A 26,430-nucleotide genomic window follows, 5' to 3' on the forward strand; every position below is an offset into this window, starting at 1 on the left:
TGAAAAAGGGAGTGTTATTTCTGGCGATGCAGGCTTCACTGAGCCATTGGATTTTATCAAAAATATCTTAATTTGTGTTCCGAAGATGAACAAAGGTCTTATGGGTGTGGAACGAGATGAGGGTGAGTAATAAATGACATAATTTTCATTTTTGGGTGAACTAACCCTTTAAACAGCAAGATTTTGTTCGTGATACTTTTTGAGGTTTTTAAGGGCTTCCTGTTGACCAACAGATGTGGTGGAAATGTGTATGTGTACCTTGTGAAAAACAGAGGGAAGATATTTTCTAGAAAAAGATGAAAATGGGTCTTTTAAGCATAAAGCGCCTCTATGGGACTGCCTGAACAGAGGCAGATTCAGGCCCTCTAAAACCCCTGCGTTCATCAGCCAAACAGACATTACACTTCAAAGCCTGGCCTTTGGAAACAGATCGACACTAGAAGGCCAAACAGACGGAAGCTTTGAAAGCCTCTCTCTTTCTTTCTGTTATTCAAATTCTTTTAAAGGACTGACAATGAAAATTAATTTGTCCATTATTTACTACCCTCATGTTGTTCAAAACCCACACGACTTTCTCTGTGAAACACAAAATAGTATATAACTTATTTAGCTGTTTATTTATCATATTGACTACATTTAAGGTACTTTTTTGTTCTTTTTGTAGTTTGACAGCTCCTGCTCACATATTATTTTTCATATACTGTACATTATTGCAGCACTGCTATTTCTAATTCGTCTGAAATGTTCTGATTGAGTTCCGGTTTCTATAAAACCCCTCTTTCTGAAAAGCCCAGAGTGCTTTGATTGGCCAGCTGACCCAATGCATTGTGATTGGCCAAAAACCTCAAAACGTGTGTCGGAAATGTAACGCCCCTTACCGACATCGCGAGTTTCAGCTTCCAAGGCTTCTAAACAAACTTTTGAGTTGTGCTGATCATGGACAGCGTTATGAATAAATCTTAACCACTGATTCCAAATTTCATCCATTTTTGGAAGGCCAAACAAAGGTGTTTTGATTCTGCATTGAAAAACATAGCATCTCCACGACATGGAGACATCACTACAATTCAGTGAAGTGTCACCTTCTTTATTGCGTATGCCTCTGAACAGGCAATATGCTAATATTTCAAAATTGTGGCATAAATGTTTGCAGAAGTAAAATCTGGACTTTGAACGAGGACTTTTATGCAGGTCTGGAGAAGTGCGCTCTGTTAGACTGAATATCCCTTTTGTGGGAGTTCTTATACATAGATCTTAAACATGCACAAACAGATATATTACACACTAAAATAAAAGGACAACATTAAAAACCATCATATGGCTTTTTTAATTGTATGGAAAAGAACAGTGTAAATATGCAACAAAACCTCTCTTTGTTTGATGACAGTAAGAAAGTCATAAGGGTTTGGAGTAAACATGATGGTGGAGTAAATAATGACAGAGTTTTCTTTTTTGGGTGAACTATCCCTTTAAGAAAAAATGTAGCGATGCAGGCTTCCGGTTATTCCGAGAGTAGAACATCCCAAAGTCATTGCTGTTCACCTGATCTGACTGTGTTACTGCAGAGGAAAGCAGCACTGAATCACTGTGACAAAGAGGACGAGGGGTTAAACCCAAGACACTGTTCAATAATGGAGTGGAAAAAAATCTGAATCCCAACAGAGCTGCCGCACTAATCTATAGAGCTTTTGTGCATGCATCAAACTTTAAAGACGAGCTAAAATGAGAGTCGTTTGTAGTTCTTCTGACACCGATGAGTAATAAAGGGTGAGACTTGAGATGGCCTGTCCTGGTAACACCCAGGTTTTGGCAAGTGAACATAATTATTGCACATTTTTAAACCGACTGGTTATACAAAGAATATATAAAGAACTTCTTGCATGAAATTTCACACCAAGGAAATACAGTAAGCACAAAAATAATTCAGTATCTTTACAGTATCTCAGTGTCAGTAAGCAGAGCAGAGCCGCAGAGAATGTGTGGCCTTCGTTGCCATGCAGCAGTGAAAACAGGATGCGAGGGGTCATGTGACACGCTGCAACTCCTCCGCTGCTCTCATGACCCACAAGTCCAAATGGACCACAACACCTGACCTCTGACCTTTTATTCACTCACTGCATATGTAAAAGGGGCCATATTTGGCTCTTTTGTAGCATTATAGTCCTCTTATAATGTTACTCAAGGCTTCTTGCACAAGAAACAGTTGTAACATAGTTTTGCATAATCATTTTCCACCCTTTGTTATTTTTAGTGTCAGGAGACTGAAGGCTAAACAAGACATTTTTGCTTCTGTATCTTTAAGCTCCTATTTGTAAATGACATCTGTTATGATTGGCTAACCTCTGTGAAATGAATATCAGCACTGTCACTCATGTTGCCTTCAAATTGCCAATTCTCATTAAAAATGAATGAATTCTGAAATTGTTATCAGCATGAATGTCCCTTAAGAGTTACATTATGTGTTCTTCTGAGTAAATGATTTGTTATTCGATTCAGACAGTGATGTCTCGTGAATTTTGTGTCAGTGTTGGACAGATCAGTTGAATCGGTTCAAATGAGTCATTAGGTCGCGAATCGGATATTAGCGGACATGTATGTGTTGTGTGCGAATCTCCAATCCTGGCAGTTAGGACATCGCAAAAGATTTGGTCAACACAGTAAACACTTCATCAGTGGATATGATTTTTTTTTTTTTTCGTTTATTGAAAGTGTGGTTTATGTCGGCTGCATGTGCACTATTCACACCCAGTGGTAATTCACACCCAGCAGTAATTCAGGGGAAAAAAATTATCCGAATACGCCACGTGAAACATGGATCCTGTCTTACAAACTTTTAGCATCGGGCCAGTTGATTTAGATTACTATGTGCGAGGGAGAGAGAGCAAAGACAGTGCTTAGTTTAAGACAGAGAGGGAAGAACTCTTTGCTCGTTCTCTCTGTCAGTTAACAAGCGACCTATCACAATAACTAATCAAATAAGGCTCTGGTGGGACAAAAATTTGTTTTGGCAGCCGCCAAATGTAGGAAAAACCCTGTTATTTCAATTAGTTGCGAAGGCAACATTGCTGTCAGAATGCCAGCTCATTATTGGCCAGCTCCTGTATCAGCATCATACACATGAGTCGTGGCGCTCACATGAAAAGTGTCAGCCAACACTGAGCCGGCGTTCTGACGTAGAACCCGGAAGTGCTGCACTGTGTCTACTACGTGATCGCAATAGGAAACTGACATGGAAGAGAAGAAATTGTTTGAATTTGTTGGTTTTTGAACCACTGTAGTCACATGGACTATTTTAACAATGTCTTTACTACCTTTCTGGGCCTTGAAAGTGGTAATTGTGTTGCAGTCTATCGGAGGCCAGAAAGTTCATAGATTTCATCAAAAATATCTTAATTTGTGTTCCGAAGATGAACAAAGCTCTTACGGGTTTGGAACATCATGAGGGTGAGTAATTAATAACTAACCCTTTAATAGTTTTAGTTAACAATAACAACACTGCATCACAGCAATGTCTTAAAGAGATAAAAATGAATTTCTGCCATTTACTTACCATCATGTTGTTCTTTCCCTCTGCTGGAGATCACAAATCTCATTTGCAATTGTGTTCAATGTACAATTGGACGTGTCACACCTCATTTGATGTCACTGATGGCAAATGCTATTGGTTCTTACGGTGCCATGTGACCAACCAGGTTGGTGGTGGTTAACCAAAACTATGATATGACTTTGAAAGAGACAAAATACAGTGTATGAAACACTTTTATGGTTTCTGCCTAAAATCTCTTTTTTTGTGTTGGGTTTAGAACTACATGAGATTGAGTAAATTGAATTTTTGGGTAAACTTTTAAAACACAAATAAAGTTCCAACAGATTTACAGAATAAGAACATTCTGAACAGATGCAGAATGTAGTTGTCTTTCAAAAACAGGGGGTAACAGTGGAGGCCTGGTAAACACGGGGAATGACATTCCTGTGGCATCTCGTCTTTCTGAACGGTTATATGACACTTGGTGCATGCTGAAGCACACAATAAGAGGCACGGCAGAGTCATTACCTTTAGACATACTGCACTCCCGCAGGTGCCAAATCTCACCTTCAGTGTAGCAGCAGATGGTGGGTGGAACTGTGGGATTGTGGTGATTGTGTTCTGCCTGATACACCTGCTGACATTTGAGGGTAAATCAGCACCTGACCATAGGACAGGTGTGCATGAGGTACGGTGTGTTCTCTGTAGGGACATGCCATAGTAATCGACTAGTCAAAGAGGCTACTTGCTCTGTAACTAACACCTCAAATTGACTGATTATGCTTGACCTGCAACCAACCTGATCCACATATGCACACAGGGCTTGACTATAAGAAAGAAAATGCATGTGTGTCAGTATACTGGATCCATGACAGCAGTCTAATATTCCGGCTGCTTACTGTGTCATTAATGTTAATCAAAGAACAAAAGAAAAAGAGAAAAAAAATCACTCACTGCTCCTGAGAGAATAACTTTAATAAAGGATAAATTTATTTATACAGAATGATGCAGCAAGCATATCACTCTGTGATCTATGCACTGTCTTATGTTGTGTTTGGACTTGTTTGAGACCACCTGCTCTAAATAAAGATATGCAATCTACTACGGTTTTCTAATGTTTTGCAAAGTTACAAAAAAAAACGTGGCACAAAAGCATCATGTGTATACTGTTTACACATGTGTCGGCAGCACTTTTTCATACAAATATTTGGTATAGTTTGGTCTCTAACTGAAACAAATATGCTTGTTGTATTCTGCGATCCTTTTCAATGATTCATAACAGTCTATCTGTTATGTACGATCATTTTACAGATCTCATTTTAATGTAAAGCAGTTATCTTTTTCAAGTTATGAAAATAGAGCACTTCTAATATGTCAGCAAATATAAAAGCACTTGTTAAGTGATGGTCATATTCCCTATATTTACTGTAAAGCCAAGCTTCTAAGATTTAAAACAACACTTATTTTGTGTTGGTTAAGCAAGTGGCTGTTAAGTAACGTGATAGTAGCATCCCTCTCTTCAGATTTAAGAGGTTAAGGTTAACGATTAATCGATTAATTGACTGTTATTTTAATTTAAACAAAAATTGATTATGGGAATTTATGACATCCTTAGTGTGTAGTAGACAGTCCATGTTCATTAATAAAGCCACTGAATACTCAAACTCCACTACAGGCACAACTGGTGATCATTACAGCCTCTGATGATGTATTACAGTCTCTGAGTGATTTCTGCAATTCAGCTGTGGGTCAAATACCAGACCCCACGTGTAAGCTGTGAAAGTCTTGGTTACTAGTCTGTGGTTAATGGTTTATTTAATGCCAATGATTGTTTCAGGCCAAATGCTAAAGGTAACTACAATTTACAACTCTGTAGTTCTTTAAAGTTCCCACAACTTTAGACTGGATTTCAAAATCTTTTATATATAATGTGAATATTATATTAAAACACAGTGAGTGTTTAAACTTATTGAGAATAATCAGCTAGTTTCAGCTTACATAAATCCCAGAAAATAGTCCTCAGTTACACAGCAAACATGCAAAAACCCAGAAGAAAGATGGACCTGTAAATGCTGTCAACCTAACGTTTGCAAACACACCTGAACACACAAGCTTTGAAGCCAGAGTTAGATTTGGAGCACAGTGGGTGAAAGTGCCTACCTGTGTGGACTTGTCTTTCATACACGAGGGGTTGTGCAGGTGGGATTCACGTGGCCACTGCCCTATCAGGTAGGGCCCGGTGATAGCACCCAAAGAGGAAGTCCGTCTGATAGCACCTGTGTTCCACACCTGTTGTGACTTTGACCTCTCAACTGCCATAAGGAACAAACAGAAAGAGAAACAGATGGGTGATGAGCAGACGGACTGGGGTAGCGGCAGCCCTAAAGTTATTTCCCTACAAACTGCTACAATGCACACGTAAATACTACACATAAAATCAATCAGTGAGTGGGCTGCCAGAATGACTTTGAAGTATTTGTTGAAATCAATGTCCAACACAAAATGCTCTTGGATACATTTGTTTACTGATCTCATTGCAGTGCATCCTGGGATTGCCTCCTGACGCTGCCTTAGAATTTGGCCTAATAAACTAAAAAGAAATACCCTATTTAAGTATATTTTTCCATAATAAGTACTCTATTTTGAACGTCTGAGTTTTTTGTCCATACAATGAAAGCCAATAGGATTCAATGTTCTGGACAAATCAAGCATAACGTTAGTTCCCGCAGGTCACGTTAATTACCCTCCTCCTTCCCCAGCTCCTCCTCTCATCCAGTCAGGACTTGGCCTCTGATAATACATCTTTGAATCAGACTAATTTTTCTTGAATTATGTTGTTACATTAAATTATTGTCATTAAGAACATGAATGATATCTTGCCACCTTGGAATTATAAGGTTCTATCTGCATTCTGAGCAGTGTTTGCTTTCCATACTCCTTTGTAAATAGAACCTTTTTGCTTTCTAAAAAAAAAAAAACATCACATAATGTAAATAAGTTGTCACAGAATAAGAATATGTGAATAACTCTGTGAAATGTCAGATAGAACCTTATAATTCCAAGGTGATGATCTGCATACCTTTTGTTGGTTCTGTTGTTTACCCTACCCTATCGCTGCTCTTCTTGCTCTTATCCATGCTTGGCTGCATGGACGCGCCTAGGGAGTTCTTACCCAGAACAGAACCATATCGCCCATCCAAAATGTCTATGTTAAATATAGTGCCCTTCACAGTTATTGGCACCCTTAGTAATTGTGAGCAAAAGCAGCTGTGAAAATAAATCTGCATTGTTTATCCTTTTGATCTTTCATTCAAAAAATTCACAAAATTATAACCTTTCATTTAAGGAAAATAATTGAAAGTGGGGGGAAACTCACATTATGAAATAAATGTTTTTCTCCAAAACACGTTGGCCACAATTATTGGCACCCTTTTATTCAAAACTTTTTGTAACCTTCTTTTGCCAAGATAACAGCTCTGAGTCTTCTTCTATAATGCCTGATGAGTTTGGAGAACACCTGAAAAGAGATCAGAGACCATTCCTTCATGCAGAATCTCTCCAGATCCTTCAGATTTCAGCTCCATGCTGGGGCCATGGCAGAAGCTTCATTTTGTGCTCAGTGACCCATTTTTGTGTTGGATTTGATGTTTGTTTTGGATCATTGTCCTGATGGAAGATCCAACCATGGCCCATTATTGGATTTCTAGCAGAAGTGGTCAGGTTTCGATTTTTTATCTGTTGGTATTTGATAGAATCCATGATACCATGTATTTGAACAAGATGTCCAGGACCTCCAGCAGAAAAATAGGCCCACAACATTAAAGATCCAGCAGTATATTTAACCGTGGGCATGAGGTACTTTTTATCCATGTGTGCACCAAACCCATCTGGTGGGTTTGCTGCCAAAAAGCTCTTTGTTTAGTTTCATCTGACCATAGAAGCCTGGTCCAGTTTGAAGTTCCAGTCGTGTCTGACAACTGAATATGCTGGAGATTGTTTCTGGATGAGAGAAGAGGATTTTTCTTGAAACCCTTGTGGGGATGTAGGTGCTGTTTGTTCATTTTTTTTAGGCTTTCTGAGACTCAAGACTCAACTAATCTCTGCAATTCTCCAGCTGTGATCCTTGGAGAGTCTTTGGCCACGCAAACTTTCCTCCTCACCGCACATTAGGACGATTTAGACACACGTCCTCTTCCAGGCAGATTTGTAACATGTTTAGTTGATTGGAACATCTTAATTATTGCCCTGATAGTGGAAATGGGGATTTTCAATGCTTTAGCTATTTTCTTACAGCCACTTTCTATTTTGTGAAGCTCAACAATCTTTTGCTGCACATCAGAACTATATTCTTTGGTTTATAATCATTGTGATGCATGATTAAGGAAATTTGGCCTCTGTGTTTCCTCATGTTTATTCTCCTTTGGAACAGGAAGTCATGGCTGGACAATTTCATGTTCATGATCACCCTGGTGTGCTAAAAAATTTAAATATGAATGGGAATATACTTCAGAGATATTTTACTCATAAGAATTTCTAGGGGTGCCAATAATTGTGGCCAACATGTATTGGAGAAAAACATTTATTTCATAATGTGAGTTGCCCCCCACTTTCAACTGTTTTCCTTCAATGAAAGGTTAGAATTTTTGAATTTTTTGAATGAAAGATCAAAAGGATAAACAATGCAGATTTATTTTCACAGCCGCCTTTGCTCATAATTACTAATGGGTGCCAATAATTGTGGAGGGCACTGTATGCTAAAAGTGCTAAATGTCAATCATCTTTGACGATAGTGGCCCTCACAGAAAAACAGTTGAAACATTCATCAAAATTTTGGCTTTTGGGATCTGCAGAAGAAAGTAAGTGTTCTTTGGAACGACATGAGGGTGAGTATTTTCGTTTCCGTGTGAACTATCCCTTTATATAACAGCATAATTATACTACCTACATTACCTGCAAAAAAATATCTTATCAGTCCATTCTGCTCATATCCCGTCTACCGTAGATGTAGACTAGGGCTGCAGATGTGGGTTAACTTGTTTGTGCTTTGTATTTAAGCAGAACATCAATCCTTGACGCATTTGATAAAAATACCTCATACACATCCCTCATCCCACAAAAATGGAGGGGAACTGGGTCAAGGGCACATGAACTTATCTAATCAGCGATAGTCAGTGCGTGACATTTTCCTACAGCAGCAATGACAATATTTACACCTCTCTGTGGCACTATGAATACATCATCAGATCCATGGATCAACTTTATGGCTTTGAGAAGACAAACTCAGGTATCTGTGTACACAAGGCAGCTGCGGGCAAACTGCTCTCATGTCTTAATGAAAAAAAGCATAGCCTTGGGAACTGAATGCCCTGGTGTTGAGTTCAAGATTATTAAAATTCACCAATAAACTCACTAGTTGACTTCCCTAAAAGTGGTTGGATGACTAGTTGACCTTCAAGACCAATTGGTATCAAACAGATTCAATGGTCAACCGCATGGCTATGTTGGTCCATGAACTAGAAACACACTAACTAGCATAATCCCACATAGATCAGCATGAATTTACTAGTGGACAAGACCAACTGGTAAACGTTGTGTCTTTGACCTGTTGGTCAACAACTTCTAGTCTGGTGAATCATTTCAAAAAAGCAATTTTGCATTTGATCACATATATGTGGTTCTGTACAACTACACTAATAAACAAGTCAGTTGTTGGAGTAATACTTGGCCAGACTGTCCAATCAACCTAGGAAACTAGCAAACTTTGTCTGGGAAACAGAATGGCTATGCTGGTCCACCAGCTAGAATAACACTGACCAGCATAAACCAGCCTGGAGCAGCATGTATATTCAGGATGAATCTGGAACAACAGGTACCATTTGCATTTTTGACCTGTTAACCAGCAACTTCCAGGCTAGTCCTCAATTATGCAATTTTAAAACTTTGCATTTCATTATGTTTATGTGCATCTGTGCAACCTCACCCAACACATCGAAAGTGGCTTTTGACAGAAGTCACGTTTAAGAGAGAACTCAGCACATTAAATGTGAGATTACACTGTGACCCAAAGCCAACTGCTTATTTTACAGCTGTAGTGTCTGTTCACACAATGCTGTTTTAAGCCTGAAAGCATCTCACTTAGTTGCAGGTTGCCAAAAGCTGTTCACACCTCCCTCAATTATATTATCATCGCCCATGTGTTTGCATGGTGTGAAGCCCACATCAGACGAGCAAAGCGAGCATCAAGTGAAACCAACAGAGAGAGCAGCAATGAAAACTCAAAGGAGATGAGAGAGATCCACTTTTAGTTGATGAGTAAATGTCAGAGCAAGTGTGCAAAACGTAAACCACGAGTTATCAGATATGCGGTGTAAATAATTAGATCTAAGGTACTAAGCAGGATTCAGAGAATGGGATTAGGACTAAAAGACAAACGTGTGTACGAGAGACGCTGTGGACACGGAGAGTGTACTGTTGCTATGGTAATGAACAGGGTCATTCAAAGCTAATGGATTACAGTCCATTCTAGAAGACCATATTTAGACTTGGCCCTTATCTCACTGTGTGTTTTTTAGGAAGTGCCTAACTAGAGACAGAGTCACTGGAAAATGTAGGTTAAATCCTCTCAAACTACAATATAAAGGGATTTAAATGGCAATCATACAGAATATGTTTTTTTTAGTATCAAACTAGTAATTGTTGCAAAGTGCACTGTTATAAAGATGACATTCATTCAGAAAATCCTAACTTCTTTTATTAGTAACTCTAAAATATGATTTTAGACCAGCAGATCATATGCATATTGGATTTTCATGACATGCATTTGAATGTACATTAAAGGAAATTTCAAGTTACCATGAAGAAATATTTACCCGAATAAACAAACATGAGTGCGCTCACTGCACTGACAATTATGTATTATTTACAGTAGGACAAATGTTGATTTTAAATGCACATTTTGTTTGCTTTTATACACTGAAATATGACTCTGTGGTAATCGACAGCATGTTGACAACTTAACTTGCTTTTAACTAATGTTATGTAATGTTTATTAAAGTTAAAATTTTAAGGTATTATAAAGTTTTATCAGTCATTTTAGTATTGAATACATATGGAGGGATGAAAGCTCTCTCTGTTCAGATAGACAGGAAAAGCTAAAGAGAGGGAGTGAATGAATATGAAATAGCACGTTAAGATGTGGTAAAACAAGCTTATGCTGAATGTTCCAATATCAAAGTTTGGCTCTGACATCTGAACTCGGGCCAGATATACCAATGCAGTGCATTCACAAGATCTGTTATAGACATAAAAACAACCTCACTGAGGAATGTGTTAACAAAGGAACAGATCTGTCAACAGCCTTTAACATTTGATTCACCAAGCTAAAATGACAAAATACTATGATGTTCAAAATATATATTACCACGACATTTGTTGTTATGATCACTGAAGACAGAAAACTACTAGAGTGGTAAAAAAATTGTTACAACAAACATTTTTTTTTAAACTGCAAGTTGGGGTGAGACATATGAAGAGGTTTGTCATTTTGTAGCCTTATTAGGTTATGTCACAGTCTGGCAAAACCTGGACTTGCGAAGGTGATTCTTACCAACATTTAGGAGTTTTCTAGTTTTTTTTTTTTTAAATGTTCAGGCTTATTTTAATAGGATAGTTCACTCAAAAATGAAAATTCTGTCATTATTTACTCACCCTTATTTCATTCCAAATCGGTATGACGTTCTTTCTTCTTAGATTTTAGATTAGTCCATGACCCTCAACAAACTAAAAAGGCTAATTCACACTACATATTAGCTTTGTAAGCTATGCTTATTTACAGCTGCCATAGTTCAACCTGTTGTAGCATGGTTGCTAAATGTCAGACCACAGCTCCAACCTGTAATTGTTTTTAACCAAACTGTGCAGTGCATTAGAAATGCACACTCCAAAAACGAATGCTTGAATAAGTCAGAGTCGTGGCCTGGCATTAATTCACTAACACAAATGCTTATCACACATGTGCCTTCTGGCAGTAACCGCTATGCTTATTTGCACGTCAAGTTGGTATTGTTAAACATGAGGGGGCTGAGGTTGACTTGGTGCGCGGTTTGACTTGCCCAAATGTTGCTCAGTGAGTGTGGAAGGCATTTGCTCATGGAGCCCTGGCATTGGACTGCTTCCTCTCAGCCTGTTTTACAGTTTCCTGAGAGCAGATGGAAAGAGGCAGGGCAGGTTTATGCCAAGAACCGTTTCAGGAGAGCACACTGACACCCCCACAGCAGGGCAGGGCAGGGCTGACAGATTGAGAGATGCAAAGAGAAATTTCTTGATGTCATCTATCCCTTTAATTGCTTTAGAGCTGCAACTAACAACCATTTTGTTAACCGATTAATATGTTAATTATTTCTTATATTAAACAATGAATCAGGTATTTCAAATGAACTATATATATATATATATATATATATATATATATATATATATATATATAAAATGTAGTATATAAGTATAGTTTTTCCAAAACTTACAGTATAAAACCTACTGTATCATAATTGATATGCAAATTTCTAAGGCCACTAAATTATCAACATGATCGAAACTTTGATCTGCTACATGTCTTCTGTCGTCTGATTGAATTTTTTAAATACTTTTCTAGCAAGTTAAAGGTCCTTTTAGTAAAATTGTAAAACGTCCACCTTCAGGTCATGGTGTATGTGTCTTTTTCGATGTGAAATCTTTACTGATTTTTTAAGTAAACGCAAGAATAACATTTATATTGTTTTTTAAAATTTCAAGATAAACATTTACTGGACTGAAGCAACTTACATTTACTTGATTACCCATAGATATGTTTTAGAAAAATCATATTAAAATGTGAGCATCAAATATGATACATCAGGCTTTTATGGAATGTTTATTTGTTCATCTCTCAAGCATCATCATATTGCATTGCACTATAGGTTTTGGCCCCACAATGAAAACTACAGTTATGATCATAAAACTAAGCTTCTAAATATCATCTTACTACTATTATTGCCATCTTATAGTCTAACTATTATTGGAAGATATAAAGTGATAACTGATATTTTATGAAAGTAATCTGCTATACTGTTATAAAGATCACTGAGTGACATTACAAGCTATCAGAATTTTTGGCCATATAAATATCAGCAACTGCACCAAATAGCATATTTTTGCTCTGAATAAAATTAAGGTGTTTTTTCCTTCTCAAAAATGAGCTCTATATTCTCACCAAAAACACACATTTTTTTTTAGAATTTTTAAAATATATTTTGTCTAATGATTCAATAAAGTGGTCCATTACAAAAAAAAAAAAACAATTGTAAACTATTGTAAACTATTGACTATTATGTCAGGCTTTACAGGGTTAAATTGATGTCACAGCACAAAAATAACTAGTGGAGAATAAAATTGGTTGTTGATTATTTTATTATATTATTTTAGATTATTATCTGTTTTATCTATTTGTTGTGCTGTATCTATAAACTTTGAACATGGTAAATGGAGCGGCACCATGAATGCCATTAGTAAATGCGTGAGAGGTGACATTCAGTAAAATACTGCGCTTGCAAACAGAGAGAGAGTGTGTGGGTGGACGAAACACTGAAAGACCTTCTGTTGTTATTCACACAATCACATTTTGACAAACATCATCGCAATACAGCCAGTTTGGCTTCGAGCAGTGAATTAGGTCATATTAGACGAGGGACAGGTGGTTTTGCTTGCTGCACGGTGGGGAAATAAAACAGGGTAATTGCTTCACTGCAGAATTGCAGCCTGCAGGTTATGATGTCTTCACATGTTTGGAATTCTTTTATGGCATTAATATGATTTAATGGGAATTGATGATCACTGCTCCTGGCATTCGTTCTTGATTCAATTACTGTGGGTAAAGTGGGGTGAGCAAACTTTATTTAGTAGGATATAACGCATTAGTGTGACAGCCAAGGTAAAGGAAGTGCAAGCCAATAACATCATGAACACTGAATATGTGGAAGTTTAAGGCTTCTCAGAAGTAAATACAGTCCCTGTTGGGAGTCGATTTGCATTGCAGAAAACACAGGCGCTATTGTACAACATCCATCAGCACAGTCGGAGTGCTGTTGGGCCGAGCGAAGCGTTTCGCGCAAAGAAACAAAAACGAACTGCGAGGCAGGGGGACATGCAAATGTGAACTTTTCCCCTCCAAACGCATCAGTGTTCACCGCTCTCCAACGAACTCACCCGCGCACGTCACATTTTGAATCACAACAACATCACCACAGTATTCAGACAATTGTCTTTCACTTTTGGACACCATATATCACATTGACAAACCAGGGTCATGCGTTTAATGGTAACGCTTTACAACAAGAGCTCATTTGTTAACATTAGTTAATGTATTAACTAACATGAGCATTATATATATATTTTTTTTTTTACAACATTTAATAGTCTTTGTCTATGTTAGTTACTAAAAATACAACTGTTTTATAATTATGTTAGTTCACAGTGCATTAACTAATGTTAACAAAGACAACTTTTAATGTTAAAAAGCGTTCTGCACTATTTCTTGGTCATTAATCAAATATGTACATTTGTGGCTCTGACCATTCAAACTTTGTACAGACAGTCAGATGTTATACTTCCATTAAAGCTTAATATGCACTTTGGATCATCCCAAATCATGCTGGAGAACATGATGTGTTTACACAAACTTGTGGAGTTCATACAGCTCAACTGCTGCTATCTGATAAAATAATTTGCAATTTAAAAAGTATAAAAAATTACATTGGCAAAAATGCACAATAGAAGCATTGTATGTCAAATGTTTCGATTTAATTCCAAAAGATCACTTTTTTATATGTATATATCACCCAATTATATGATACATATTGTGGGTATTCAGTACCTACTCTTACTTGTTCCAAATGTAAGGTCTACAATAAAGAGGGCTTTTTGCAATGCTTTTTTCTTTTTTAGTTTGGGTGGCAATGGGCCCTTTTCACATTTCTGGGGTTCTCAGAAGCAGAAGTCGTCATTGTTGGGAAAACGTCTATAGTGGTTAATGGGACATGACAGCAAATATAATTTTTGATCTTGCATTTGCTCTAAAAGCAAAAGGAAAAAATCTGCGTTTTTCGTTTCCACAACTTTGCAAAAGAGGGAAATAATAGAGAGACTGATTATAGCAGTTAGAGAAAGATGTCAAATTTGCCATCACTCCCTTAGCCGTTGTATTAGAAACACCCTCACAAGCAGCGTTAATTCGCTTTTTGTCATTTACTGCCAAGGTAACATAACACAAAGTACAGAGTTACAAATGTGTATTAACTTTTTTATAATGAAAATATTAAAAACTTTACTAGATTTGTGATGTTGATAACTATATAAATGTGTCATCAAAGTCCGTGAAAAGGTTCCATTAAAGCATTGGTAGAAATAATGTGTGGTACTGCATAAATGCAAAAAACAAGATTATAGTCATTAGAAAAACTGGAGCCAAGAGTTTACAGCTGTCGATGTGTATTAATAAAAACATGACCAAGAATACAATGTGTTTTTAAAGGCATGCTGCTAAGACTGTGTATCCTAGAAGAATGTATAGTGTAGCTGCTCCATAAACTATTTGGACACTTATGGCACACTTGTAATTGCAACAGACACAATATATCAAACCAAGTGGATCAAACCATTTGGAAAGAAATGAAGAAAGAAAAGAATAAACAAATTCATTCATTTACACTAATGTCTGGCAGCCATAAAGTGTCCAAATATAATATATCTTTTTTTTTTTTTTTTTAAAGCTAACAAACTTACTGTTTTGTTAAATGTTTTACTTAGTGTTTTTTTTTTTGTATAATATTATTTTAAATAAATATCACTTGATTTGATATTTTGTTAGCTAATGTAATTGACATTGACAAATTGTGTAGCTAAAGTGCCCAAATCTGTATTACTTGTAAGATTTTAGTGTTTTTATTATTTTTGAATGTCAAGCATTACAGATATAATATCATATAATGAATTTGCAAATAAGTAGTTAATAAGTGGATTTGTTAAGGGTCTATACACCACTGCAAGTTGCACATATAAAGGAAAAACAACTTAGTAAAATCAGCTATATCTGTACAATGTGGTAGAAAGCTGCTGTGCTAAAAGTAAATATGCTAAAAGTAGGAACAGTCTTTTCTGATGATCCTGCAAAATGTTCTATGGTGCAAAAGCACTTGTATTCCAGAAATAGCTCTTATTTAATAATTAATGCAAATAAGAACTGAAGTCATGGCAAGAAGCAAGTCAGTCTCCAATTTAATGTTGAAACACCCAAAACCAGAGATATTTTCACACTAAACTACATATGGCAGAGTGAAAAACATAATCAATCAGATACTGATCTACTATATATTACCATTATTTTACTGATAATTGTTGAGTACCTCAAAGCTCGTACAAACACACCAAACCAGCATGTGTAAAAACATGCAGTGGTGTAGTGTTGGGCAATACTCTTCATAGTAAATCATCCTATCGCCAATATGTGAGATTGTTGATACAATAAATTACCGTCGGGAGTGGGAGGTTGTCTTTTTTACTTAGGCATATTTGCTTATTTATTTGATCATTAAAGTCCCTGTAAAGTCATTTTAAAGTATGTGTTTTGAGTTTGTCACACCACAGAAAAATGTGTTATTAACCACCCTGCCAAATTTGAATGATTAAAAAAATGAAATAAGTTATCAAAATCTCGAAAAAATAGGCAGCACTCTCTGCTCTCAAACACTGGGGGCGTGTCCGCTGTCGGCGCTGAAACCACACCCACTCGCGAGAGCTGCCGTCTCAACTTACTTGTCTAATGAGTCAAACATACTGATGCATATAAACAAAAGAATCACGTTAGAGGGATGCACATTTTAGTAGAGTTACTGTGGACTACACTCATTGGTGGGCACGTACTGCCGGACTGTTGTCGAGTCGACAAATGACCAGTGTTGCCAAGTCCGCTTATTATAAGCGACTTTGGGCTTGTTTTTCTGTAAAGTCGCTTACATAATATTCAACAGAGCATCTCAAGCGCAGGCAGCTGCCTTCAGAACGATGCCAGATTATTCTATGATTCTAAAGACTTTTAGATTAAACCAACTTTATTTTCCGTACTCATTTAAATATATATATATATTACATAATGTGTTTGTTATTTTTATCATGTGCGTTAAACTGTCTTCCTCCTATCTTCCATTAAAAAGAGGTGCATGCAATACTCCAGATTTCCAAAAAACAAAACAAAAAAACTTTAATCCAGTTGATAAAGGCTAAAACAATCTTGGGATGCTGTTTGAGAAGCGTGTTTATGTGTGTTGTTTCCTACAAATGTAGAAAATACAATAGGTTACACACTATCACTGAATTAAATGACATACTGTAGGCTATAAATCATTTTTCTTATATACATTGAGTGACATTTTTAGGTAAACGAACACTGAAACTGCGATGATTAAAATAGCGTCTTAAAGATACACAATAAGGTTCAAACAGAATACTATACGGTGACATCAAAATTTGTTTTAATAAACAATAAGGGGGGGGGGGGGGGGGGAAAAAAAAGTTGCTTGTTTTGGGCTTGTTTTCACAGGCCTGGTTGCATATTTGTCGCGCGAGATCTGGCAACACTGCAAATGACGGTGCCGCGAGACGGGAGGATGAAGGCCGGGACAGAAGAGACTCTGTCCGGCCCCATATATCATCGGTTATCGTCGGGACGGTAAGAAGGCCGAGGCGGGAGGGGGGGCCGAGGTCTGTTCAGTCACATTCACCAAAAACAGTGGATTATCTGCGAATCCCAGCTGTCTGATGAAAGTTTGTAAAATTATCCGGTGTAGAACGATCACTTTAGAATCCTTCATATCATCGTTTTAGGAAATTTAAATAAGGAGACCGAGCATATTGTATATTTTAACAACCATGTAATATGCATTTGCGTGACGAAGGCATTACTAGCTAAATGTGCAAAGGGCTGTATAACTGTAATGACACTCAAGATTGAGCGGCTGTAGAGTTAGAGGCGGCGCCACGCTCGGTGCGTCATCGACAGTTATACAGTGTTAGGGGAGGGGCTATGCTCGGGGGACGATGTGCGTCATCAGACCCCCGTTTTAGCTCCGCCCAAAAAATCCTGAGCAGAGACTTGGTGAAAAACTGTTTAACGCTCTAACTTCACAATTAAGCATTACACAATTCACAGACTTTGTAATGTGTTTCAGCAATACATTTGTAACATTTATAAAGTGTTTAGAAAGAATTCTCAGAATTGACTTTGGGACTTTAATTTATTTTTTTACTCATTTATTGAATTATTGAATTACTTTTATGTGAATCGTTGCCCATCATTTTGCAAGCCGTGATGGAATTAGTGATAGAGAAAAATGTCACATCACAATATTAGATATATTTCAGTTTTAAACCATGAAGGCGAGCCAGTGGATATCACACAAGCAATGTGCAAACTTTGCACGACAGTTGAGCCGCTGAAGGAGTCTCAAATACCGGTCAATTATTCACTACAGAAAGTGAAAGTAAAAATTGACTAAGCTTTCTCCATCTGAAACTGCATTAACTGCACATTATTCTCTCAATATAATTGTTGTCACTGTACCAAAATTCCAGTAGTCGGTACCAATACCATAAAAATTTTACGGTTCTCTGTACCAATTTCGGTACCACAGGAAAGTCTGTAATCAGCCTGTAAAACTATGAAATAAATATCGATAAATAATGGTAACCTAAATAATAAGAAAGTTAAATATTTAACAAAAAATATAGTTTTTTTATTTCCACACAAAGATGTGTCATATAGCCACTCTGCGCTTTGAGAGGGATGAAGGACACAAGCAGGAAAGAGACCATTTCTCTTTTATAATATCTTCATGTTATCTCCTGATGTTACAAGCAACTGACACTTGTTGTAAAAGGTCTGAAGAGCGAGTTTTATCTTCAGCAGGGGCAATACATTCAGGCTATCCTGCCAGAGAATGCAAAAGTAAAAATCACCGGCGTGTGTGAAACGTGCTATACAAATGAACTTGGCGCGCATGATCAAGTCTAATAACAAGCGCAATCTGTGTTAAATAGAAATTGACGTGCAAGCAAAAAGGTTTCTGTCCTACAGTGTTTCTTTACCACAGTAAAGAATGCAAATATAATAGGCCTAAATGCGAACGAAAGGAAGAAACGTTTATAATCCCCTGCATGAGTGAAGATTTGGGAAAAGAAACAGAGATTCCATGTTCAGTGGAATAACTAATGGAATATTGTTAAATTCTCTGATAATCGGGTGACCAGATCGCGAAACAGAATACAAAGCTTAAATTTATGGACTCAAGTAGGCTACCTCTGTCATTCTGCATGAACCAAAATATTTCCATGGCTGCGATGTCACATTTTATTGCTAACCTATTATTTCTTTTGTAAACAAAGCTTTGTGCTTCACTCGTGTCATATTCACGTAAATACTGGCACAGTCCTATCAGTGGGTACCGAATATACCTGGATTCTCTGTACTACCGGTACTACAGAAATGCTGGTATCGTCACATTTTCAAAATTTCAATACCGACTTGGTACCGAAGTACCGGTACTTTTGATAACACTAATTGTCTTAATTTATTTTCTTTTAATTTTCAATGATGACTGATTATTGGAGTGTTCGGACCTATTATAGACTGGTATTATATAATTTTAATTATATACTGTAATTAATTGTATAATAGACCTACATGTTTTAAAACATTTTCAATGAGGAGTAAACTAATCCATCTAAGCTTTGATTATTACAGAGCATCAGTGTGATTCGCTATGAAATTATGGCAGAGCAAATTAACTGTAATATTGATTTAATAATAATAGTAGCCTAACAAAAATATTAATAATAAAAACAATAATTTAAAGGTGCCCTAGATTCAAAATTTTAATTTACCTCAGCATAGTTGAATAACAAGAGTTCAGTACATGGAAAAGACATACATTGAGTTTCAAACTCCATTGCTTTCTCTTTCTTATGTAAATCTCATTTGTTTAAAAGACTTCCGGAAAACACGCGGATCTCAACATAGCACCGACTGTTACGTAACAGTCGGGGTGTATGCCCCCAATGTTTGCATATGCCAGCCCATGTTCCCAACATTATGAAAGGCATTAGACAAGGGCAGCCAGTAACGTCTGGATCTGCACAGGTGAATCAACAGACTAGGTAAGCAAGAACAACAGCGAAAATGGCAGATGGAGCAATAATAACTGACATGATCCATGATAGCATGATATTTTTAGTGATATTTGTAAATTGTCTTTCTAAATGTTTCGTTAACATGTTGCTAATGTACTGTTAAATGAGGTTAAAGTTACCATCGTTTCTTACTGAATTCATGGAGACGAGAGTCGTCGCTATTTTCATTTTTAAACACTTGCAGTCTGTATAATTCATAAACACAACTTCATTCTTTATAAATCTCTCCAACAGTGTAGCATTAGCCGTTAGCCACGGAGCACAGCCTCAAACTCATAGAGAATCAAATATAAACATCAAAATAAATACTTTACTCACATAATTCGAAGCATGCTGTAATGAAGCGGGACTCAGGCAGGGATCCAATTGCAGAGCTTTTATTAAAAGTGAGCGTGGTCGTACAGGCAGGGTCAGAGCAAACAGGAATCACAAGGAACAGGCAGAATCGTGGTCAGAATTCAGGCAATGGTCAGAGGCAGGCAGATATCAATCACGGAACAGGATAACAAAGCGAGGGTCAAAAGCAGGAACAGGAACAGACGATAAACACAGGGTAACGCTTGGAATTGCAACAATAGTTAACAAGACTTCGCGGTGAGGTGGTGTGCGTGAGAGTCCTTTATAGTCCTGTTAATGTACTGCAGCTGGGTGTGGTGATTAGTGATAGTGATTGGTGGAGTGAGTGCAGGTGATTAGCAGAGAGGATTATGGGTAATGTAGTCCGGAGTGAACAGGAACGTGACAGGACCAGACGGTGATCGTAACATAACGCCCCCCTCCCGGAAGGCGCGTCCTCGCGACGTAAATGGAACAGCTAGGGAGGGGGGGTGGGTGCATTAGGGACCTGCATGCAGACAGGAACAGGGTCCCCAATGCAGGTCCAGGTGCCACGGGCGGCCACGGCGGGTCAAGAGTCTCTGGCGGCCACGGCGGGTCCGATGGCTCGGGCAACCACGGCGGGTCAGGCGGCTTAGGCAACCACGGCAGGTCAGACGGCTTGGGCGGCCACGGCAGGTCAGGCGGCTTGGGCAGCCACGGCAGGTCAGGAGTCTCGGGCGGCCACGGCAGGTCAGGTGGCTCGGGCAACCACGGCAGGTCAGGCGGCTTGGGTAACCACGGCAGGTCAGGCGGCTTGGGCAGCCACGGCAGGGCAGAGTCCATGGGTGACCCCAGCGGGTCAGAGTCCATACATGGTCCTAGTGGCCTACAGTCCATGAATGGCCATGACCGCAGTGGCTGTGCAGGGTCCCCATCCCCCAGCTCCCCACCCCTAGGTATACTGCCCCCCCCAAAAAGTTCTTGGGGAAATCAAGGGAGGCATTGGCGGGTTCATGGGCAAGGAGCTCGGGTGGTGCCAGCAGGGCAGATGGCCTGAGCGGCAGCGGTAGAGCAAATGGTCCAGGCGGTGGTGGCAGGGCCGACCAAGGCTGCTCTGTGGCCGTATCAAGGAGAGCGGGCAGTTCGGTGACGGCCTCCATGGCCGTATCAGGGAGAGCAGACAGCTCCGGGACGGCAGCGGGCTCGGGCTGCTCCGGGACTGCAGCGGGCTCGGGCTGCTCCGGGACTGCAGCGGGCCCGGGCTGCTCCGGGACTGCAGCGGGCTCGTAGACTGCTCCTACGTCAATAGAGCTCGAGTTCCTCAACGCACGCAGGACAGCCAAGACATAAAAAGTGAGCACAGCCCTCTGGGCCAAGACAGGACAGACCAGGAGAGCAGGCTGTGCTGGAGCGGACTCACTGGCTGGAGCGGACTCACTGGCTGGAGCGGGTTCTGGAGCGGACTCAATGGCTGGAACAACCCCTGCATCCTTGAGCACCGCAGGGGCGGCCATCTTGCCCGTGGGCACTGGCAAGGCAGCCATCTTGTCCATCGCGTCCAGGGCGCTTGAGTTCATAGCAACCGGCAAACTTGAGAGCGTTGCAAGAGTTGAACTTGAGAGCGTGGCAACCGGCGAATTTGAGTGCGTGGCAACCGGCAGGCTTGAGTGCGTGGCAACCGGCAGGCTTGAGTGCGTTGCAACCGGCAGGCTTGAGTGCGTTGCAACCGGCAGGCTTGAGTGCGTTGCAACCGGCAGGCTTGAGTGCGTTGCCACTGGCAGGCTTGAGTGCGTTGCCACTGGCAGGCTTGAGTGCGTTGCCACCGGCAGGCTTGAGTGCAAAGCGGCCGGCGTGGGTTTCGGAATTCCAGCCGCTCGTGCTGTAGTCAGCGGTGGATCAGCCACACTGGAACGCAACCCTCTCCGCTCCCTGACTGATCTAGAGACGTGACGTGTCTCTGGGCGATCAGCGGAGACGTGACGTGTCTCTGGGCGATCAGCGGAGACGTGACGTGTCTCTGGGCGATCAGCGGAGACGTGACGTGTCTCTGGGCGATCAGCGGAGACGTGACGTTGCTCTGGGCGATCAGCGGAGACGTGACGTTGCTCTGGGCGATCAGCGGAGACGTGACGTGGCTCTGGGCGATCAGCGGAGACGTGACGTGGCTCTGGGCGATCAGCGGAGACGTGACGTGGCTCTGGGCGATCAACGAAGGCGTGACTTGTTGTTGCGGCCGCCATTTTGTGCGTGTTCTCGGGCATGGCAGCCATTACAGGATTCACCGTGGTGTCGGAATCCTCCGCGACACCCACAGTGAAAGTCGAACCAACTGCGAGCAGGGCAAAGTCCAGGAATTCCATTGCAACAATAGTTAACAAGACTTCGCGGTGAGGTGGTGTGCGTGAGAGTCCTTTATAGTCCTGTTAATGTACTGCAGCTGGGTGTGGTGATTAGTGATAGTGATTGGTGGAGTGAGTGCAGGTGATTAGCAGAGAGGATTATGGGTAATGTAGTCCGGAGTGAACAGGAACGTGACAGGACCAGACGGTGATCGTAACACATGCATACAGCATGCATGATGAACATCTTGTAAAGATCCATTTGAGGGTTATATTAGCTGTGTGAACTTTGTAAATGTGCTGTAATATAATCGAGAGCTCTTGTGGCAGGGAGCACGCGAATTAAAGGGGCGGCTCGCTGAAAAAATCAGTGCATAGTTAATGATGCCCCAAAATAGGCAGTTAAAAAAATTTATTTAAAAAAATCTATGGGGTATTTTGAGCTGAAACTTCACAGACACATTCAGGGGACACCTTAGACTTATATTACATCTTGTGAAAAAGCATTCTTGGGCACCTTTAATACATTAATAGGAAATGCCAAATCCTCTTGATATTGGCGATAGCTGATGCTTTTGACAATATCTCTGGCTATCGTCGATAAACTATATCATCATCTATCGGCACAACCCTACATTGGTGTTACATTTGTAAACTACTGTAAACAAGTCCTGCTATTCATACAACAATTTTACACCACAGCACTCGCACTGAATTGTAAACCTCCCTGAATTGCTGTGGGGTTTCTTTTGATTTAATATGTGCTGTCAAACTTAAAATATACAAGAAAACATTGCATTGCATTGTTTATACAGAATGCTATAAATAATATGTTACATGATTATTAGCCTTTCTGGACAGTACAATTATGTGCTACTCCTTTCTGGCACAGATACAAAGATCAACATGGGAACTGTTAAAAAAAAAAGATATTCTTCATCTGTTGCCATTTTTATGTACTGTAATCAATTTCAAATAAGTCTATCATATGTTGTTTTAGAGGATAGAAGCGAAAGAAAGTGTGTTTTTTTGTGATTATCTCATAATGCTCAGGCCTGTTATCACACATCCACCCGAGGAGCTGAGTCAGAAAGCTGCACTTAAACAACACTCCAATGCTCACGTAAATGAACTCAAAGCCATGGTCAAAAACACCGCTGTCTTGGAGAACAAGACAAAATTGTACCATGTACAACAGAAGTGACGTATTTCTCCAATAAATTAACTCCAGTGTTTCCTTGCCTAAGTCTAATCTGTCCCGCCACATTTTCACAATGAACCATAAATATTTTTAAAGGGGACATTAGATGAAATTATCCACTTATCACTTCTTTTTTTTTTTTTTTTTTTTTTGCATTTAGTTTGTTTTTTGGCATGTCAAAAAGAAAAGCTGAGAAAAGCTGAAACGAAAACACACAGCCAGTTTGTTATGGGCTGTCTGAGTGCGATCTGCAACCAGTTTCTACATAGATAGCTAGCTATTTGAATAAGGCCACCCACGACTGCTGACAGACTCTGTTGTATTAGCATAAACCCCGCCCTGAGCGAGTTGTACACTGTCCGCCATTTTCTCCAGGCGAGAATGTCACTTAAGCAACTGTTTTATTGTTGGATGTAAGAGTGAACATTCTACATGTTGGAGTGGACTCTCGATGTGCAATACATATTCCAGCTGTCAACTAGAATCATGCTTTTTGTACTGTCCTGATTCAAATAAACTTATAAATAAAATAAACTGATCAGTACCAGCTGTTCATGATCCAGCTTATACTCTGCAGAGTGATACTGGTTACGGCAGTAATGAAAGGGAGAGCATGCACTTAATTACAGTTCATCAGAGTTGTTTCATGGATATAAAGTTAACAGTTTATTAAGCACTCCCCAAAACCATAAGGTTTGTTTACTGTTAGTTGTAACGAGTGTTTTTTGTGTAATTTGCTGTGTATGTTGATGATAATGCAAGGGAGAGAGAAATTTTATGGATGGATAAGACTTTAATGCGCACATCTTGCACTGTGATATTCTGGAGTGAAACCGGACTATTGTGTGATGTACAATAAACTTTAAATCATTTTCAAAGTTTTGGCCATCATTTGGATGGGATCCACTACAACAGGCTTGTACTAATTGAGGATAAAAGGAAGTTGACAACATAAGTTAATTAAACAAAACTATACCTGTTCTATCTCCATGCAGCATATATTCTCTGGCTCTGTAGTCATCATTGTCCTGACATTTTCAGTACGTGAGATTGTCCTGTTTTGTTGTTGCGGGTTGAGCACGAGCTCTTGAAGCTCCGCCCTTTATATTGAAAGGGGTCTGGGAGCACCAGCTCATTTACATTTAAAAGGATATGCACAAAAATGAGAGTCCATTTTAACATACTATAAAAAATTATCTTTAGGGTATTTTGAACTAAAACTTCACATACACACTCTGGGGGCATCTGATGTCACCTTTAAACTTCTCCTAATAAAAAGGTCTCTAACGATGTGTTTTGTGCCACTGCTTTGGCATCCATCAAGTATTTGTCAATCAAGCTTAATTGAAAGTATCCTTATACAATTGGAAAAGACTGCAATAGTGTGATTTAAAGGTCCCGTTTTTCGTGGTTTTTTGAAGCTTTGATTGTGTTTATAGTGTGCAATATAACATGTGTTCATGTTTCGCGTGTAAAAAACCACAGTATTTTTCACATAATTTACTTATCTGTATACCGCTGTTTCCACTGTCATAAAAACGGGCTGATGACTTCCTTGTTCTATGAAGTCCCTCCTTCAGAAATACGTAACAAGTTCTGATTGTGCCAGCGGTTCCTGTGTTGTGATTCGACAGCAGCTTAGCGCTCCTTGCCCGGAAAGGTCACGCCTCTTACCATAACGTGGAGATGCACGCGCTCAGTGTTATTGTAAACATGTCTTTAATTTTACCCTATCAATTTGAGCCAGAATCAGACCCGGTGATTGGACTGCGGGATGAAAATAACAGCGTTTCGACTACATGGCGACAAACACATTCTACAAACGCAACTCTTGTGTATTCCTGTGGGCGGAGGTTAGTGACGTCATTAAAGAAGGAAGTAGAGGGATGTAGTCCAAACTGGCTGTTCGATGTAGGCGACTTCTGTTAAATAAAATATCTCGCTTGGCATTGAACTTTGAGCTTTAAAATTTTACAGATTTTATTTATACTCTAACAACAACATTACACACTAACTAAAGTTTGAAACATGGGATCACGAAGAACGGGACCTTTAAGTAAATAATATGTATAGTTTGTTGTGCTGCGTGTTTCAAAGTGAATCGCACAGTTTTCTCACGTGATGAAAGTGTGATTCTTTTTTTCTGCATCTCAGTTCACAGTGAATGCAGCAAACTACATCTCTGCATGCGCTGAGTTTAATATGCATTTGGGAATGCAACGGGCACCAGTTATTTCACATGTACATAATTTTTAACATTTTTGTGGACATACAATAAGAGGCAATGTTTTCACAGAAACTCCAGATTTTCAGTAAAATAAAAGCTCAAGGGTTTATCTCTTATAAGTGAAAAAATTTGCAAAAGTACTGTAATTTCCCTACTGTAGTGTATATTCAAACATAGTCATATTCAAACATTTCATTAATTTATTAAGTCTTGGGGATAATAATAATAACAATAAAACAATTTTGAACTCACAAAATGCACCAAATTGATGCATTTAACTTTAAAATGTACAAACATTTCTTCCGGGTGGGGGAAGGGGTCCACCCCCCATAGTCTCACAAAATCCTGTGGGAAATACTGAACTCACTCAGTCTACACTTGCAGTACATCAAATGAATAGTGCTTAACATGGCAATGAATTATGAGAGCTCAGAGACAGCATGTCTGAAACAAGAGTAACACTTCTAAAAATATCTGACTGCTCATTTAACTCATGACAAAATGCACAAGAATTCAAAGCCGCAGAATCTTTGATGATTTCTGTAAT

General features: G+C 39.2%; 1 protein-coding gene across 1 annotated transcript in view; it reads right to left on the reverse strand.

The window, feature by feature from the left end:
* Positions 1 to 26,430, reverse strand: part of glcci1a (glucocorticoid induced 1a) — a 45,627-nt gene that overhangs the window by 16,118 nt on the left and 3,079 nt on the right. The window contains exon 2 of the mRNA XM_048201135.1: positions 5,687 to 5,838. Coding sequence (XP_048057092.1) covers positions 5,687 to 5,838 — 152 coding nt within the window. The remainder of the gene's footprint in view (positions 1 to 5,686; positions 5,839 to 26,430) is intronic.

This window comes from Megalobrama amblycephala, linkage group LG9 (genome assembly GCF_018812025.1).
Source record: "Megalobrama amblycephala isolate DHTTF-2021 linkage group LG9, ASM1881202v1, whole genome shotgun sequence".
In the NCBI taxonomy this organism is placed as follows: Eukaryota; Metazoa; Chordata; class Actinopteri; order Cypriniformes; family Xenocyprididae; genus Megalobrama; species Megalobrama amblycephala.